Source organism: Macrosteles quadrilineatus, unplaced genomic scaffold (genome assembly GCF_028750875.1).
Source record: "Macrosteles quadrilineatus isolate MER2022 unplaced genomic scaffold, UCM_ALF_1.0 Scaffold_1__1_contigs__length_201487025, whole genome shotgun sequence".
NCBI lineage: Eukaryota > Metazoa > Arthropoda > Insecta > Hemiptera > Cicadellidae > Macrosteles > Macrosteles quadrilineatus.
Window position 1 is genome coordinate 114,204,082 of NW_026542594.1, and position 16,737 is coordinate 114,220,818.

Here is a 16,737-nt window from a genome sequence, read left to right on the forward strand (position 1 = left end):
ACGACCAATGTTCATTCAAATTAAATTGATTATTTGCCATACTTTAAAAACAAGAAGAATATTTGGAGATTTTAACGGGTAAATTTCATGAATGACAACCCGAAATCTGGGATTTTTCGTGAATGCAGTGGTAGCACTGCCAGGCATTGATAGGATCGAGATGTTTTTTGTTTGTTTACGAGCAGCGCACACTTGAGTTGGGCGTCTTATCATCTCTGCCATCGTTTGTTGATATTTTAATGCACTGGACTTTCAGTTTTAAAATGTTCCCAATGTTCCAAGATGGTAACATCATGTGCAGCTATTAATTGTACAAATAGGCAAGCAAAGGGGACGACCATCGGATTCCACAGGAAAATAAATACAAAGTTTTCGGATATATTGTAAAAAATTATAGGTTTAATGTCTTGAATAATATTTCAAGTGTTTTTGAAACAATTTCCTATTTACTTAATTTAAATTATAGTAGATTGGAAATAATAAGCGTTAATAGCAAATTTTGACCATTACAACGCCCGGCTGTCCCTCGAAAATTGTGCAATCCAAACGGAAAATTTTTATTTCGTTTATTTTTATTATTGTTGTTTTGAGACCAGCTCAAGTAATAATCTACTTGCAATTAATGTAGCTTTTCTCAAAATATACTACTTTTCCCGAGTTTAAGGAGTTTTAAAAACCACCCAGCAAATGGTTTAGACGAAGTAAACCATCGAGTAATGCTAATTAAAGCAATTGGTAGTTATTTTTAAAGGTAATTGGCCATCACAAAGCCAGGGAAGCTACAAGTGCTTCCAACTTGCCTAATCTTGGGTTAAGACAAAAATTAACCAAACTGATTTTGTTTAGAAATGTTTAGGATTTAAGATCTAAAAATCTAGACATAAATGTTATTAAGGTGTTAATGTTTGTATATAATGTTTTTTATCTTATTTGAGTTCAAATAGATAATGTAGCCTATATTTAATAATAATAAATTATTTTGATTCGTTGAAAGTGTTCTTATTGCCTTTTATTTCATTTTAATTTATAAACATGAGACCAATCTCTAATTATTACAGTAATTGGACTGTTATGACCCTCTATCCAAATTTATTTCAAAAGCCAAAAAATGTTTAAAAATATTATACAAATGTGTCAGGGAAATATTCCAATTTGTTTTTAATAAAATAAAATAAAACATGTCACTGACAAGAAAATTACACTAAAAGTTGAAGTTAATCGTGTTTTAAAAATATACCTGATGTGAAAGTAAGAATGAAATTAATTCCGAAAGAACCACAATCTATTAGAGAATACAATTCAATCGTTCATTTGTCCTAAAAAAAATCATGTCGTCTGGAAACAAAATAAAAGTAGACGCGCGTCGCGATTTTCCCTATCCCGCCCATCTTAGCGCTGGCGTTCTTGCCTACCACGGGCTGCTCACAGCTACTCGCGGCCGGACCGAAAAACGGTTCGCTTCAACACGGGCGCGATCACTCCAGAAGTCTACCTCGATGCCAGATACACATTGTCATAAGGGTGGGTAAAAAAAAACGTAATTAACAAAATGCCAATTTAAATCATACGGTTTAAAATATTATTGGTTATGTTTAAAGGTTAATATATCTTAAATATAGAGTAGTCTCCAATTGAGCTCATAATCCCTCATTTTTTGGGGACACTAACAAAATCATAAAATGCACTAAGTTTGCACGACCACCAAAAGGGTATCTGTGTATATTTTACAATAGTTCGATCTTCAGTATGCTATATCGTGGTTTTTGCATGCAGCTTCCAATTTATTTATGCCTGGATCACCGAAATTTTTTGGATCCGATCCGGTGCCGGTCGGATCCGACCATCCCTAGTAAATATATTTTAAATAATTTTTGAAATACAACGATTGTTTTGTGTTGAACCACCTACTTTCTGGAATCAAATGCATTTGCAGCAAGGCTACTTATTTAAATGAACTCAAAACTCACTAAATTAGTTTCTCTTTTTTAATAAGGGGGATGGTTTTAAAACAAGCAGTGACTGATCTATCTGATTGGTCCTAGTTATTTCCAAAACATTTGAATATTTGAATACAATAACATAGTACACAAACAGTTTTTAGACTTTTTTTAATGAATATTATTTCTTTTTACATTTTAGTTCAGTTTTTGCAAATTCAAATCTACAATTTATGTGGTTGACACAGTAATAAATTAAATTTTACATACAAGAAAAAAATTGAATCTCCTCTGAGAGTCAAGTTATCATGGGATAAACGGGCTTGAGCTGGGTCTAAGGAGTAAATCTGTTTGGATGGAAAATGTCACTAACCATTAACCAGATGTGTGGCACGCCCCAAAAAGTCAATTTTTGATCTTTGACTTAGTTATGAATAAATTTCAGTTATTAAACAAGCCATTAACTTACTTGACTATGTTGAGCAATGTTTGCATACAGACGATGCTGCAGCTGATGGAGTGTTGACTTTTCAGCAAGATAGACAATGATATAAGTTCTTTGCAGGGGACAAAGTTGAGGTGAAATACTATGAACTCTAACAACTGAAAAAACTTTTCCTGCAACAACAAAAAATCACGCATTAGTTGGTAAACTGATTTCTAACTATCAAGTTATAAAACCAATCTATCGTTTAACACTGTCTTGAAAATGTATCTAGGATAAATTTGTTTCTTTACTTCAAATTGCTGAATTTACAGTGAACCTTCATTAAAAAGACCCTCAGTAGAATGTCTACCTATATCTACTAAAACACATGTATAACCAGTCTGAGATTCATATTTTGAGCATTGTATTATTTGAGATTTTACTTTTCGTTCTTCTTTATTCAAATAAACTGATTTTTTTCATAATCTATTTAAAATCTTTCCAGCTTATTCAATAGAGTAAATACTCATCCCACCGGCTTCAAAACTTAGAATATTAAATTAAACATTCCTTCACTCATTGACCACAGTCAATTAATAACGGGAAAATGATGAACAATTACTTGTGAGATTGTGGAAACTGTACTCCTTGTTTTGAGAAGGTTGTAATGGTAATTAAAAAACTTCCAATAACTTGCATCATAACAACAATACTATGCATAGCTTATTAATCACGTTTTTTAGATAATAAGTAACAAAGGATAGACATTTTTGCATGACAGATTAAATAATAAGACTCTGATCCATAACAGACTTCTTTACACTAAATAAACCTTCCAGGCACAACTGGCAGAGTTAAGGTATTTCAGGCAAACTTTCACAGACTAAAAGAGGCTGGGGATGCTTGGAAAATTACCATAACTGTTAATAGATTTTGTCTATTTTAGAAGCACTTCAGTTACCCTAACTATAAAGGAGTTTATATTGGTGTTCAGTAATATTCAAAACAACTTATGTATGCTTATGTAAATGTAAACTTGTGTAAATTTATGCAATTCGTAAAATTGTGCAATTTATTCTTGTGTAAACTTATGTAAACTTATGTAAATGGATGCACGAGATGCATTTTTGGTCACAGAAACCCCCTATATGCGGGAAATATAGGGACTGCAACATGCTTATCTTGAAGATGATAACCAACTCAGTGTTATCACCTGTATTTCTTGTGTCTTGTGGTGTATCTTCTCAGCGAACTGCGGCAGTGTGTGTTGACTCTCCAGTATGAAGTAGTTGGCGTTGTCCGAATGGTACACACTAGAGATGGCGTCCAGAATTGTACAACACAGAACGGGACAGTTGGACTTGATAAACACGGTCTGCAGTACTTGGAATGCTTGAATATTGCGCACACTTGCCCCTGTCGGTAGAACAAAGTTATTGAGCTTCACATCACTAAACAAGTTTTATGTTGCAATTTTTGCACCAGCTAATGTGGTTTGGATTTGTTACCGGTAGTTTAAAATCAAATCAAATATGTTGTAACAATCACCAGCAATGAATATAATATTGAGCGACTTACTGAGTTAGTTGATTTCTAAATAACACCCAAACAAAAAATAAATCTTTGCTTAAGTTTGAAAGACCACATTTTGTAACTTAAAACTGCTATATATTATGATGAGAAATAAACACAAACTAAAGTCAATAATTTGTTGCTAATCCAAACCAAAGACAAATGTTGATAAAAATGTTTTGTTATAAAGATTAAAAGGAAATTCAAACTCTTTCAAGTTATGAAACATTGAGGTAACTTTTAAATAAAATTTTTTGCAACTTATTTCATTTGTTAACTTTATTTATTCATTTATTGTATGTAAACACAAATGTTCGGACAGAGTGCCTTTGTCTATTAATTGTGATAATGATAATAGTGATTGTTGTAATATAACACATGTGTACACTAGTATGAAGTAAAGCACCACTGGAAGCAAGGGGGGCCATATATGAGATAAGCATGATCATTGCACTTGCAGAAGTCAATTGTATTATAATAAATAGGTATTTTAAAAGCCACGTAAATGATGATAGTAAGGATTACCAATCTACTGAGTAATACCACAAAATGTCCAACCGCTATGAGGAACAACACTGCGGGATGTGTGGTAAAAGTACATAATAGTTTTACCAAGATATGCACCTCTTCCCTGCGGTTGGGGCAGAGTGAATCCCATCATCTTGAATAGAGAGCCGTTGCTGGCAGGGCTGGGCCTCAGTTCTGTGTAACCACACATACACAGGCTAGCCACCATCAAGACAAGGTTGCGAATAGCCTCCCCTGCCTCCGACGACTTGTCCTGCTCCAACCTGAGGTAAACAAACAATTACTAGGTAGAGTGTTCCTTCACATTAATATAAATTATGCATATTGTGATTTGTAGACAATTTGAGGACTTAAATCAACAGAATCGACTACTCTACTAAAAATGTGTTATTCACTTCTGTACCGTACCCTGAAACACACTGTGCACAATGTGTGTGTTCTGTTTTCATTTCTGTCTTATACTTATGTGTGTTTTCACTGTTTTCTGTGTGTTGTGTTGTTATTCTGTTCTCTTGAAATTCTTGGAAGTAGCAAATGTATTTGGCCTGACTGAATATTACAAATCAAATATGAGCAGGTGACAAAAATAGGCATTGAGCCCAAAATTTACTAACTCCAGTAATTATAAAATTATATTGATTAACAGCATTCAAAGTCATGTTATTTAAACTTTTAGAATTGAATTACAGTATACATAATTACTTCTTTCATTTAGCCTAATAGTAACACTCACTTGAGTAAAAAGTCTGAGAGGAATACATATCCCTGGCAAGTGCGAAAGTCATCCAACAAAGTCTGTGCGACCTCACTCGAGTCCTTCAGAAAACAGAAGACGGCAACAAACATTTCCACAATCTCCAGGGGAGACAGTTCTTGGCCTCTCTGCATGTTGTCAATGCAAAGTGCCACACATCCCTTGGCTGCAAATAGATCAGTGAGTAGTCAAGTGAAAACAAACACAAATAATAACTACTGAGTAATATTTCTAGTAGGGATGTGTTGATTCTCAATACTACCGATACTTGGACATTGGCATCCGTATCAAGAATCAATCGTCAAAAGTCAATTCCGATACCGACACCCGTCACGTCTGCGAATCTACACAATCACGAAGAGAATAATGATGTCTACATGACTGTGAGAGATGTTTCTGTTACCGCTGAGCAATTCATGATCATTCCACGACCGAGAAACACAGTGATGTATCCCTGACCGAGGAAGATATTCAGGATTTGCAATGATCCCAAGAGACGACAATGATGTCTCCACGACCGTTGGAGATGATCACGATATTACCTCGAGTTTGGCTTGACTGAAAATATCAGTCTGGCACACATCTAGTTGTTATAATAACATTTTTTTTCACTTGTAGTTTTTAGATCTTCATTTACTCTTAATAAGGTAGTTATTTGTAATTAGCTGATTAGAACTGTCTATTCTGCTTTAATTTATTCTTTACTGGAGAAACACCCAATTACCTCAAAAATACTTTATGGAAGGAAGTAAAGACATGAAATAGTGTATTATAACCAATCCATTAAAAAAAAAATGTTTTACTAAAAAAATTGTATTGGTATCAAGAATTGATAAATTTTGGTATCAACATTAATTAAACTAATCACTAACTTTTCCTATTCACATGTGTTTGAGTCAAGAACATTTTAGATTTGTCTTAGTGTTCAAAATATGTGCATTTCATTATACACCATTCCATGGGCATCCATCTAACTTTTCCATAAGGGGGACTAGGAGGACTGGAGGGTACGGAATAACCCCCATTAACTTTTATTCTTGGGTTATTCTGTGCCCTTGTGTTCAGGAGCTTCTGGAGTCCCCCCCCTATGTTTTTAAAAAGTTTAAGTAAAAACTGTTTGATTTTAGGAGTTTTGCTCACTAAATTTGCTTAGGCTAACTAAGTATTGTAAATTTATAGTTTGTGCATGATTTTGAGAATCTGTAAAAAGTTGATTAACATAGGGTCTTAAACAGACTTTACTCCCCCCTCTTGCTAATAGATGCCCATGCACCAGTCACAACAATCCAACAGAAGAAAGGGAATAAAACAAGTTTGACTTACTGTGTATGTAACTAACGACAGGCTTTGAAAGACCGTGACGAGATATAGTCATGAGCACTTCAGCAGCAGACTTGCGCCACAGAACATTATACTGAGGACATCCACTAGTGATGGCTGAGAAGAGAAGGGTCAGATCATCCTTGCGAGACAATTCTTCAGCAGGGGAGGCATGACTACAGAGTCGCACCAACACCTTCAACATCATGACAGTCTCACCTTACAAATCATGCTTTGAAGCCACTCTTTTTGTTCTGACTGACCAGTTTACTGGAGAAAGCCATAACAGGACAATTATCAGCTATTTAATCTTGATTAATTGTGTATGTCAGCTGAGAAATCAAATTTAATTGTGACGGCAGTCCGTTGTGGAATGCCGTATTTCATTTATTTAGCAATACCCAGGGAATCCATGTAGCTCAGGGACTTTTTTTGCTCTAGACAAAATCTTGACTTTCAGACTACAGTTTTCATTCAGCCATAAGAAATATACCAAACCACTCTATTAAATCTTGTTTTTATTCAAGGGATGGATAAATTGTAACAGTGAACTGTGGAGTGAAGTCTCTTTTAGTCTGGTCTCAAGTGGTGTAAGTTATTATTGGTACCACTGATGGAGTCTGTAATGTACAAATGGTTTATTCATATACTCAAAGGTTATGTTTTTAGGAAAAAGCATTTAGCTTGGATTAAATAAATAAATATAGGATGGAGAGGACACAGCTAACTCACCTGATGAAAGGTTGCAGATGAGTCAAAGAACACATAAAATCACACACATAATTTACTTAATATTTCGCCTCTTTCAGAGGCTTCTTCAGAAGTAGGCCTGGATGGTAGTTACAAAACAACAGTTGTTTTGTTGTCAAAACTGTTGTTTTGTAACTACCATCTAGGCCTACTTCTGAAGAAGCCTCTGAAAGAGGCGAAATATTAAGTAAATTATGTGTGTGATTTTATGTGTTCTTTGACTCATCTGCAACCTTTCATCAGGTGAGTTAGCTGTGTCCTCTCCATCCTATATTTATTTATTTATTCATATACTCAGAGAGTTTCGTGTTTAGTTAGACATGAACAATCAACAACCAAAGAATATATATGTTTCAAACTTGCATAGATTATTTCCCCTAGAGAACATTTGATTCCAATTGAATTTTTAAATGGAGTTTTAAATAATTGCAAATTTGTCTGCAAAATCAACAAAGATTAAGCACAAGAGGATTTTAACAACAACTTCATTGATGATTTTTTTTGGTATAATAAGCCCAAGATATTTTAATAGGCAATCTTAGTGATGAATACAATCTTTAGAAAATATTTTTGTATGTTATCAATAAATGATCTAGGCCTATACATTGCTGTTTTCTTAAAGTTCTCTATAATTAATGTGCAGAATAAGTTACAAAATATAAACTCTAAAAACTTCAACAGAACCAGAATAGAAACAATGGTTGATTATTCTAAGAGGTATATTTTAGGAATACAGTTGTAAATTTCATATAATGTTTTTTACCTGAACAAATATTTTTTGTAGAAGTATTCTTCGCTCTCTTGGAGTGAATTCACTATCAGTTTGGGAGTTATCAGGGTCTGTCATCTCAGGCAAGTCAAAGAACAGGTAGAGACATTTGACTAGTGTTGAAGGTAAAGAGACCGAAGTCATGACCTAAACAACAACAAAATCCAATTACTACCACTTGTTGATGACTTGTTGATGTTCAACATCAACCTTGATATTACAAATCTGAACAGAACAAACAATAAATGTGCCATACAGTAGCCCCCAAGTTTCAGTTATCTGGGCCTACCTGTGGACAAGAAGAATAGGGACAACCCCCCCGACACTGACACTGCCACTTATTGTACTCTGAAGTACTTGTCACGTTTTAGGAGCCTACACTTGACTGACTGTACTTTCCCTTGTTTTTGTATGCTGGATACCACGATAAATATATAAATATGAACCACAAAACTCACCAGCTCTTCATACCTATGTACCTCTCTCTAGTATCTCTCATGGCATAGTGCGACAGAGCCCTGTAGCTGAGAGGATATGTAGCACTTCAAACTATTTTACACTTTCAGTATTAGATTAGTGTTTTGACTTTGACTTTCATTTTTAACCATAGTGATGACTTTAAACAGTTTTTAAAACGTTTATTTGGTTATTAAGTTTTTATTAAACATGTATTATGGAAGTTTTCGATGATTAAATATAACATTAAAAATTTGTTTACAACAGTTTATTTCACTAATTGACCTTTCTGTTTATCTGTTTTTGCATTGTCCAGCTTAGGTAGGATAATTGATAATAGTCTACTATATCAACACTATATTATTTTGTAACTTACCAATGCATTCTTTAGGTTGAGGCTCGTTAAATTGAGCTATGATCTTATCTTAGTATAATGATTCACATAACAAAAACCTACTCGGGCTACTTCATAACTGTTCAGTTATAAATAACTACTACATCCTAACTAAATTAAATCTTTCAATGCTGGCTAATGTTGTTATGGAATGCTTGCTGGGATTCAGACATTTATCATTCATAAAAGTGGTTCATTTTTACTAAAAATGGGTCATTTTACTAGAAAAACTAAATTTTAATACCTTAAAAGTGTGTGGGTAAATAATTTTTAATAAATCCTATAAAAATCAGAAGTGTACAATATATAGAGATGTCAACTAAAACTAGAAATATGTTTCAATGGTCACTTTTAAAAACAACATCGTTGTCTTCAGGGTTAAACAGTGTTAACAGGAAACTTGAGCTAAAGTTTCAGCCCCGTAGCTCATGGCTATGTCTAGAGCAATGGAGCACTACAAATAAAATTAATGCTACAGCAAGTTTAAGGAGAGACAAAAACATGACAATAAGAAATAATATTATTAAAACCTAAAGTTATGTTATAGGGTAGAGACCTGGATGAGGGCCGGGTCTCCAGCTGCAGCTAGCAAGTTGAGAGTTGACAATAACATCCAGCCATTGCTGACCTCCTCACTGCCTTCTATCTCGAGGAAGTGAGCGATGGCACAACTAGCCGCTTCTGTGGATTGGTTGGAGGCTCGCCTGCGTATCTCACTCACCATCAGCTTGGACACTTGGTGACAGAATGCTGACATGTCTCTGAACTTGTCTGCCATGTCTGTACACGGACTGTTGCCAAACACCTGCACCAGATAAGAGAACAAATAAGAGACAATTAAAATATGTTCATCTGAGGAACAGGGCAGTCTTGCCAGGTTAGGACTGTTCTCCAGCCGCCTCCTGCATCGTTGCACTTAAATGAAGTACAGGCTGGTTTCCGTTATCTTAAACAACATCTTTTCTCGGGATTTATGTAAACAAAGAGTGTGTTTGTGAGTAAAAAAACTCCTTGATGACGTCCAAGTAACCGACTTCTGTTAAAACGTGATATTGTCGACAATGGCATCTAAGTGATCATGACGTATTTCGAATTTAAACCTTAGTTGTAACGACATCTAATTTGCACTGGGATGAAAATTAAGTTAAGTAAACCACTGTATATTGTTGCCTCGACAGTTCAGTTGTAAGCCACATGGTTGTTTGACATTCCTTCTGTTTATAAGCCTACATGAAATCTTATGATTAATTTGTAGAAAAAAAACATGTACATTTGTATTTATACTTTCAAAATCCTGTAAAAAGCCACTTAAACCCTAGAACCATACATTTTATGGCCGATCAGGGTCCGTTCAGCAGTGCCATAGATAAAAAATGACTGACTCCAGTATTTTACATAAATACTGCTAATAAATGGATTGACTTGTATTAAGCATAGATGTAAATGTAAGCAAAGATGTTGGCTACCCTGCTAAATCGCCTGTAATATCTTTTTTTGGTTGTCAATGGTGAAATTCTTGGTTACTTTCTCTGCTGACTTGACAACTCCCAGTCAGCTAATGAGTCATTTTATCAATAAACAAACAAAAAGCTAGGGGTGTGGGTGAGTAGTAAATTCAAGAGTCAGGTTTAAAGAAATCCTGTGACCTTTGAGCTTTTTCAAGTGGAGTATTTTAATAGTAAGCTGAGCAAGGGGCACGCACGATGGCTTCAAAATATCAAAATAAATCTTCCCAAAACGATGAAATAGGTGCAATATCAAAAAAGATTACAGTTTAGCAACTTTTACGTGACAATGCTTCTGCGAAGAAGTGGGGCATTGTGCGAGAGCCCCTCACGTCGACTTAAGAAAAATTATATTATATCTTTTTTATATTATCAGCAAGTTTGGTTGGTTAGGTTAGGTTATGACAGCTTAATTTTATAATAAAATATTTTAAAATTAATTTTATAACCAAACATCATAAGTAAACCATCATTCGATTTTTATCTTACATATTTTTTATATTATCAGCAAGTTTGGTTGGTTGTGTTAGGTGATGACAGTTTAATTTTATAATTAAAAATTGTAAATTGTCTTGTTGTTGTTGTTGTTGTTGTTTTGCTTATAATAAAAAAAAATTCTCAAGTCGATGTGAAGAACTCTTGCACAATGCCCGACTTCTTCGCAGAAGAGGTTTACATCGGCTTCTGACCAGGCGCCTGAGACGCTAGTCTCGGCGCGCGGAGTCACTTTTGATGTTGAAGCTACTTGGACAGTTGAAAACTCGGACGCTTGATATGTTTCGATAATATTATAATAATTTAAAACCTCAGACAAATGAAAGCTCGGACAGTTGATTTAACCAAATATTACTATTATTTAAACTTAAACCATCCTCGGGCAAATAAAAACTCGGACAAATGATAATTTAATATAATTTTAAATAATTTAATAAACTTGGACAAATAAAAAATCAGACAGTTGATTTATCTTATTAGTAATAATAAACTATAACTATTATAGTTATAATAAACCTCGGACAACTGATTTTTCCAATATTTTGTAATTTTCAACAAACTTGGACAAATGAACCTCAACCTATAAAATAGAAGATTTTATTCTGATGGACTAGAAATATTTTACAGACTGAATTCATGTTTGAGCACAAACCTGATGGCTTTCATTAATTTTATCAGGGTCATTATCTTATTTGTTGTTTTTTGATGATTAATTTTACTTTAGTTTGGAGTAAAATTTTTAGTTCTGTAAATTTTGTAGTTATAGTTTACTTATTAACATGATGACACTCTTATCTTTATACTTTGTACTGCAGTCTCATTGTACTGCACACTTGTATGCGGATGATTCCCAGTTGCACTTGTCTTATGAGCCTGGTTACATGAGTGAGGCCATCGACAAGATCAACACTGATCTGGAGAACATCTCCAAATGGTCTAGCATTAATGGGCTTAGGCTAAATCCAGACAAGTGCACTGTACTTCATACTGCACCTGTGAACCTAGTACAGACACTAAGAGATAATAGCTTGAGCATCAATCTTGATGGCAGGAGTTTGGCGGTCTGTGACAAAGCCAAAACTCTTGGCGTCATTATTGACAGAAATTTGAATTTTAAAGATCACATCACGCATGTCTCCCAACGAGCAATAGGAAGACTGATAGGTCTGTATAGGTTCATAGGTATGCTGCATGAGGCTGCAAAGCTTCAACTAATGCAGTCACTGATATTGTCAGTAGTCTACTACTTCTTCCCTGCATATGGCAATAGTGTCACTAAGGAAGGCATGTGCAGAATACAGCAAATCTCTCCTCTGGTTTATCTTATAAATAAATCATTTAAAGAAGGCAAATTCCCATCCGCCATAAAAGTCAGTAAAATATACCCCAAACATAAAAAAGGACCAACTGAAAATGCTCAAAACTACAGGCCCATCTCTCTCATCTCCAGTTTCTCTAAAATCATAGAAAAAATTGCTCTGGCTAGATTAATGGCACATCTTAATCATAACAAACTCTTAACTGACAGCCAACATGGCTTTCGGAAGAATAAATCTACATCCTCAGCTATAACAGCACTAATTGAGTACGTCCTAGACCAGATAGAAAACGAACAATACATTTCCGCCATCTTCCTTGATTACAGTAAGGCTTTTGACTGCCTGGGCCACGACCTGATATGCAAGAAACTCAAAAGACTCGGTATAAGAAACTCTGCGCTAGAATGGTTCAAAAGCTACCTAACGGGACGTTCACAAGTCGTGGAACTGAAAAACTCATCAAATGAAGTCACAGAAAGTTTCAAATCTTCAAAAAGCAAGCTGACGAGAGGAGTTCCACAAGGCTCTGTATTAGGCCCGATTCTATTCATCTTATTGACTAATGACTTCCCCAAACAAATTGAGAGTGAAAATGCTGTTGCAATCATGCATGCAGATGACACAACCATTTTGATCAAGGACAACACAGCCCAAAACCTTTACCTTAATTCAAAATCGATCCTAAATAAAGCTTTCCTCTACTCAAAGAACAATGACTTAGCAATAAACCCCACAAAAACTACAACTCTGAATTTCAGTAAGAAAAAAGACATAGTCCCTCAATTAGAGGATGTAACAATAGAAAACCACACAAAATTACTCGGTGTTATCCTTGATAACAAACTAACATGGAAAGAGCACATCAACCACTTAAGCAAAAAATTCAGTACTGGAATATATGTCGTCAGAAGAATAAACTACATAGGCGGACTCTCCGTGGCCAAAACAGCTTACTTCGCACTGGTAGAGTCGCATCTTAGATATGGCTTGACAGTGTGGGGAGGAACTTCAAAAAAAAATATGAATCGACTTCTTGTCCTTCAAAAGAAAGCCATAAGAGCCCTCACCAACCTTGTCCCACCACAGACTTGCAGACTAGCATTCGCAAACCTAGGAATCCTCACAGTGGTGTCTCTCTACATACTTGAATCTATAAAGTATGTGAATGAAATAAACCCCCCAAGAAACCGAGACCTGCACCACTACAACACCCATCATGGCTCCAAATTTGCACTACCAGTTCACCGAACAACTCTTTGAGAGAAAAAACCTTCCTACACCGGCTGCAAGCTGAGGAACCATCTACCTGACTACCTGAGAGACCTGACTGGCAACAAGCTACACCAGGAGTTAAAGAAGTGGCTAATCGCAAGACCCTTCTACTCAATAAAGGAATTTTATGAAAATTAACATGTACAATTCACTATTGTATTGACACTATTGTAATTCTTGACGAATTAACAATAAAGAATATTGTATTGTATTGTATTGTATTGTATTGTAAATTCAAAGCACAACAATCAGATTTGTATTCTGCCTTAAAAAATTTGATCATGTTTCCCCTTTCCGTGAAGCAGCCGGAATGTTATCCATGAAAGCCATGTGCAGGCTTTTGACGTGCTGCATGACTCACAGGGTACTGACTCTCCATGAGCCAGACTATCTTTGTGAGAGGCTTTCTGTCCGGGATGAGATCATACCACGTAGGACTTGTCAAGGTGGGAGGCTTCACTTTCCAAGGGTCACCTTGGCATTGGGAAAGAAAAGTTTCTCATATTTCGGACCCACATTGTACAACGGACTACCCGAGAGCCTAAAAACCGTTGCATCCAGCAATACCTTTAAGTTTAAGTTTAACAAGTTTTTAAAACATATAAATGTTTAGTTGTAAGTACAGTAGTTTAATGACAAAAGTTGTTCTGAAAAACTGATATGTATCAGAGAAAGCTGGCTAACAAAGACGTTTTTATTTATTTATTTACTTTTCAAAATGTTATTAGTAAACAAAGAATTTGAATTTATTTTGGAATGGAAAATATTGGATTCTTGTTCAGTCGTTTGTCACATACTTATTTAATCTGTATGGTATTGTAATAACTCTGTAATCATGTAAAAATGGTAAATCCGTTTGGATCTAAAAAATTAAATAAGTAAAAAAACTTAAATGAAGTATTGATTTTTTCTGTTAGATAACATTTTTTAAACATATAGATTATTTAGTTTTATTAGAGCAAATTACAATAACGAGCTTATTATGCTTCACAAGTAGGCCTATATCAACATTTCAATCCTTTTTCAATGCTTTTAAATAACTTAGATTTTGAAATTCTATGAGGTTGTATAGTTGATGTAATTTAGCACAATAACACAAAAACTTAAGTTTGAAAGAGATTTCCCAATACAAAATATTAAACTAAATCTTCATTCATAGTAGCCTAAATGTAATTTGAGTTTGACGTAGAAAACATAACTTTTTTAAAAAGGAGGAAAAAAACAACAATCTAGTAGACCAAACATTGTAAATGCCTTCTACATATTGAATTGCCATGTTTATGACCTTGCCGGTGATTGACAGATGTTGCTACATGAGACAATGGCTGATGTGCAGTATGCATCACAATACTGAATGTGACAGAGCACTTCACCCTAGTTAATCCATGCTGGTTAAAATACCTTATTGTAATTATATGTTTTGAATGTTCAATGTGATGTAAGCCTACCGTAGGAATATTCTCTATTTATTTGAAACACCTCCGCCACAGCAAACCTGCAGACTAAGCAAATTTCAATTTACCCCATTGTATTTTCACTAAAATACTTCCTTAAAAACATGAGTTTTTTTTACATTTAACAGCATTAGGTGCCACGAGAAGAAAACATAGATTTGTTTGCTACAGGGAATATAATAAAATGTTTTTCAGTGAAATGTTAAAATCTAGGTATGGAATAAATAAATTTGATCAAAATATTTCAATAAACAAGAAAACAACAACAGTTTACTAGTTCCGTATGAGAGTGACGTTGAAATTTTAAATTTACTGTTTATTTCTGCAACATTTTGTGTACTGAGGGCTTAAAATTAGGAAAACCAACTTCTACCCCATTAAACACTGTTCTCATAATCCGATCATGCTGGCCTTGTTCGAATAAATGCAGGTTTGCATGTTTGTACCGAATTTCTTCAAAATCAGATGATTCTAACTCTTAAGTTGTCATGCTAACACACACACATATGAACTATCTATAATCATCAAAATATGATGGTTATAATACCTGCAGACTGCCTATAGTGTTCCTTGATCATCCAACAGGATTATGTGTTTCGGTATTATTATACCATCTTCAGATCCTATTTTATAAAACTTGAAATTGTTGACACATGATGTCACGTCACGGTTAAAAAAAAAAACACAGTCACAAAAACATTAACTCGAGAATAAACTATTTACAGTAGGCCTACGATTTGAAAATGAGAGAATTTAATTGAAATGCATGCGTTGTTTCTTCTTTGTCTCTCATTTTCAAATCGTAGGCCTATAGAGATACGCAATGTAAAAGACTTTCTCACAATTTAATTTTTGTAAAATATATTTTTACAATAGTACAAATTAGACTTAATTTCAAAAATGTCTGGAATTCGTCCAGATTAAGCTGACGTTCGGATTACTAGTGTTCGGACTAGTGGAACTCAAATGTACATGTAAGAAATGTATATATAAGAATATTTGTAGGAAAGGATTGTTTATGTGTTTACCTTGCAGAAGAGCGGCAGCATGTTGTACAGCTTGTCATCTTTCTCTTTTTCAGTAAGGGGATGAGATGGATGAGTGTACTCGGAAAACAGTTTCTTGAGATGCATAAGTCCGAGAGCAGTGTGTTGGGGATTAGAGTTGGCCTCATCCTGGGCCGAGGCAGTATTGCCGCCACCTCGCAACTTGCGCATTATATTCATCTTGTCCTGGAATGACAAAATACTTTCATGATCACAAATAGTCCTTAAAAGATAGTTGGCCTAACATCAGATGCCACTAAGCCGATTCTCAAGGATAGCGGTCAGCTATTTTTTGAGCCATATTACATGTCACATTCACAGAGAATTCAGTCCAGAATTTCAGTACGGTAATGAATATCATATAATACACATAATATATTATACACTCATTTGAGGGCATTTGTTATTCGCTTCAACTACAAAAGCCTTCATTACACATACTGGAGTGGAAGGATTTCCTAAGATGTAATATCAAATGGTTTAACAAACAAGTGTGGTAGAAAATATGTCCCCAACTGAGTAGGTGTTTCCAAGATTCTGAGATAGAAATTCAAGCAAAGATTTTTAAAGAAGCATATTGCTAGCTGTACAAAATTGGTTTCATCTAAGAAGTACCTGAAGTTTAACTTTAAAAAAAAAACACCTTCACTTTACAAATTATATTTATGCAAGCACAAAAAAAGAAAAAAATAAATAAAAAAAAACTAGAAAACTGTGCCCGAGTGCCTAAAACTGGTAG

The 16,737-nt window shown here is 34.7% G+C and overlaps 1 protein-coding gene across 1 annotated transcript in view; it reads right to left on the bottom strand.

Annotated features, from left to right (window-relative positions):
* The window catches only part of LOC128983547 (WD repeat and FYVE domain-containing protein 3), a 143,451-nt gene that overhangs the window by 121,552 nt on the left and 5,162 nt on the right, over positions 1 to 16,737 (bottom strand). The window contains exons 2-9 of the mRNA XM_054402862.1: positions 15,981 to 16,184; positions 9,464 to 9,712; positions 8,052 to 8,204; positions 6,542 to 6,734; positions 5,198 to 5,384; positions 4,561 to 4,727; positions 3,578 to 3,780; positions 2,407 to 2,555 (exon numbers count right to left, since the gene is read on the bottom strand). Coding sequence (XP_054258837.1) covers positions 2,407 to 2,555; positions 3,578 to 3,780; positions 4,561 to 4,727; positions 5,198 to 5,384; positions 6,542 to 6,734; positions 8,052 to 8,204; positions 9,464 to 9,712; positions 15,981 to 16,178 — 1,499 coding nt within the window. The 5' untranslated portion in view covers positions 16,179 to 16,184. The remainder of the gene's footprint in view (positions 1 to 2,406; positions 2,556 to 3,577; positions 3,781 to 4,560; positions 4,728 to 5,197; positions 5,385 to 6,541; positions 6,735 to 8,051; positions 8,205 to 9,463; positions 9,713 to 15,980; positions 16,185 to 16,737) is intronic.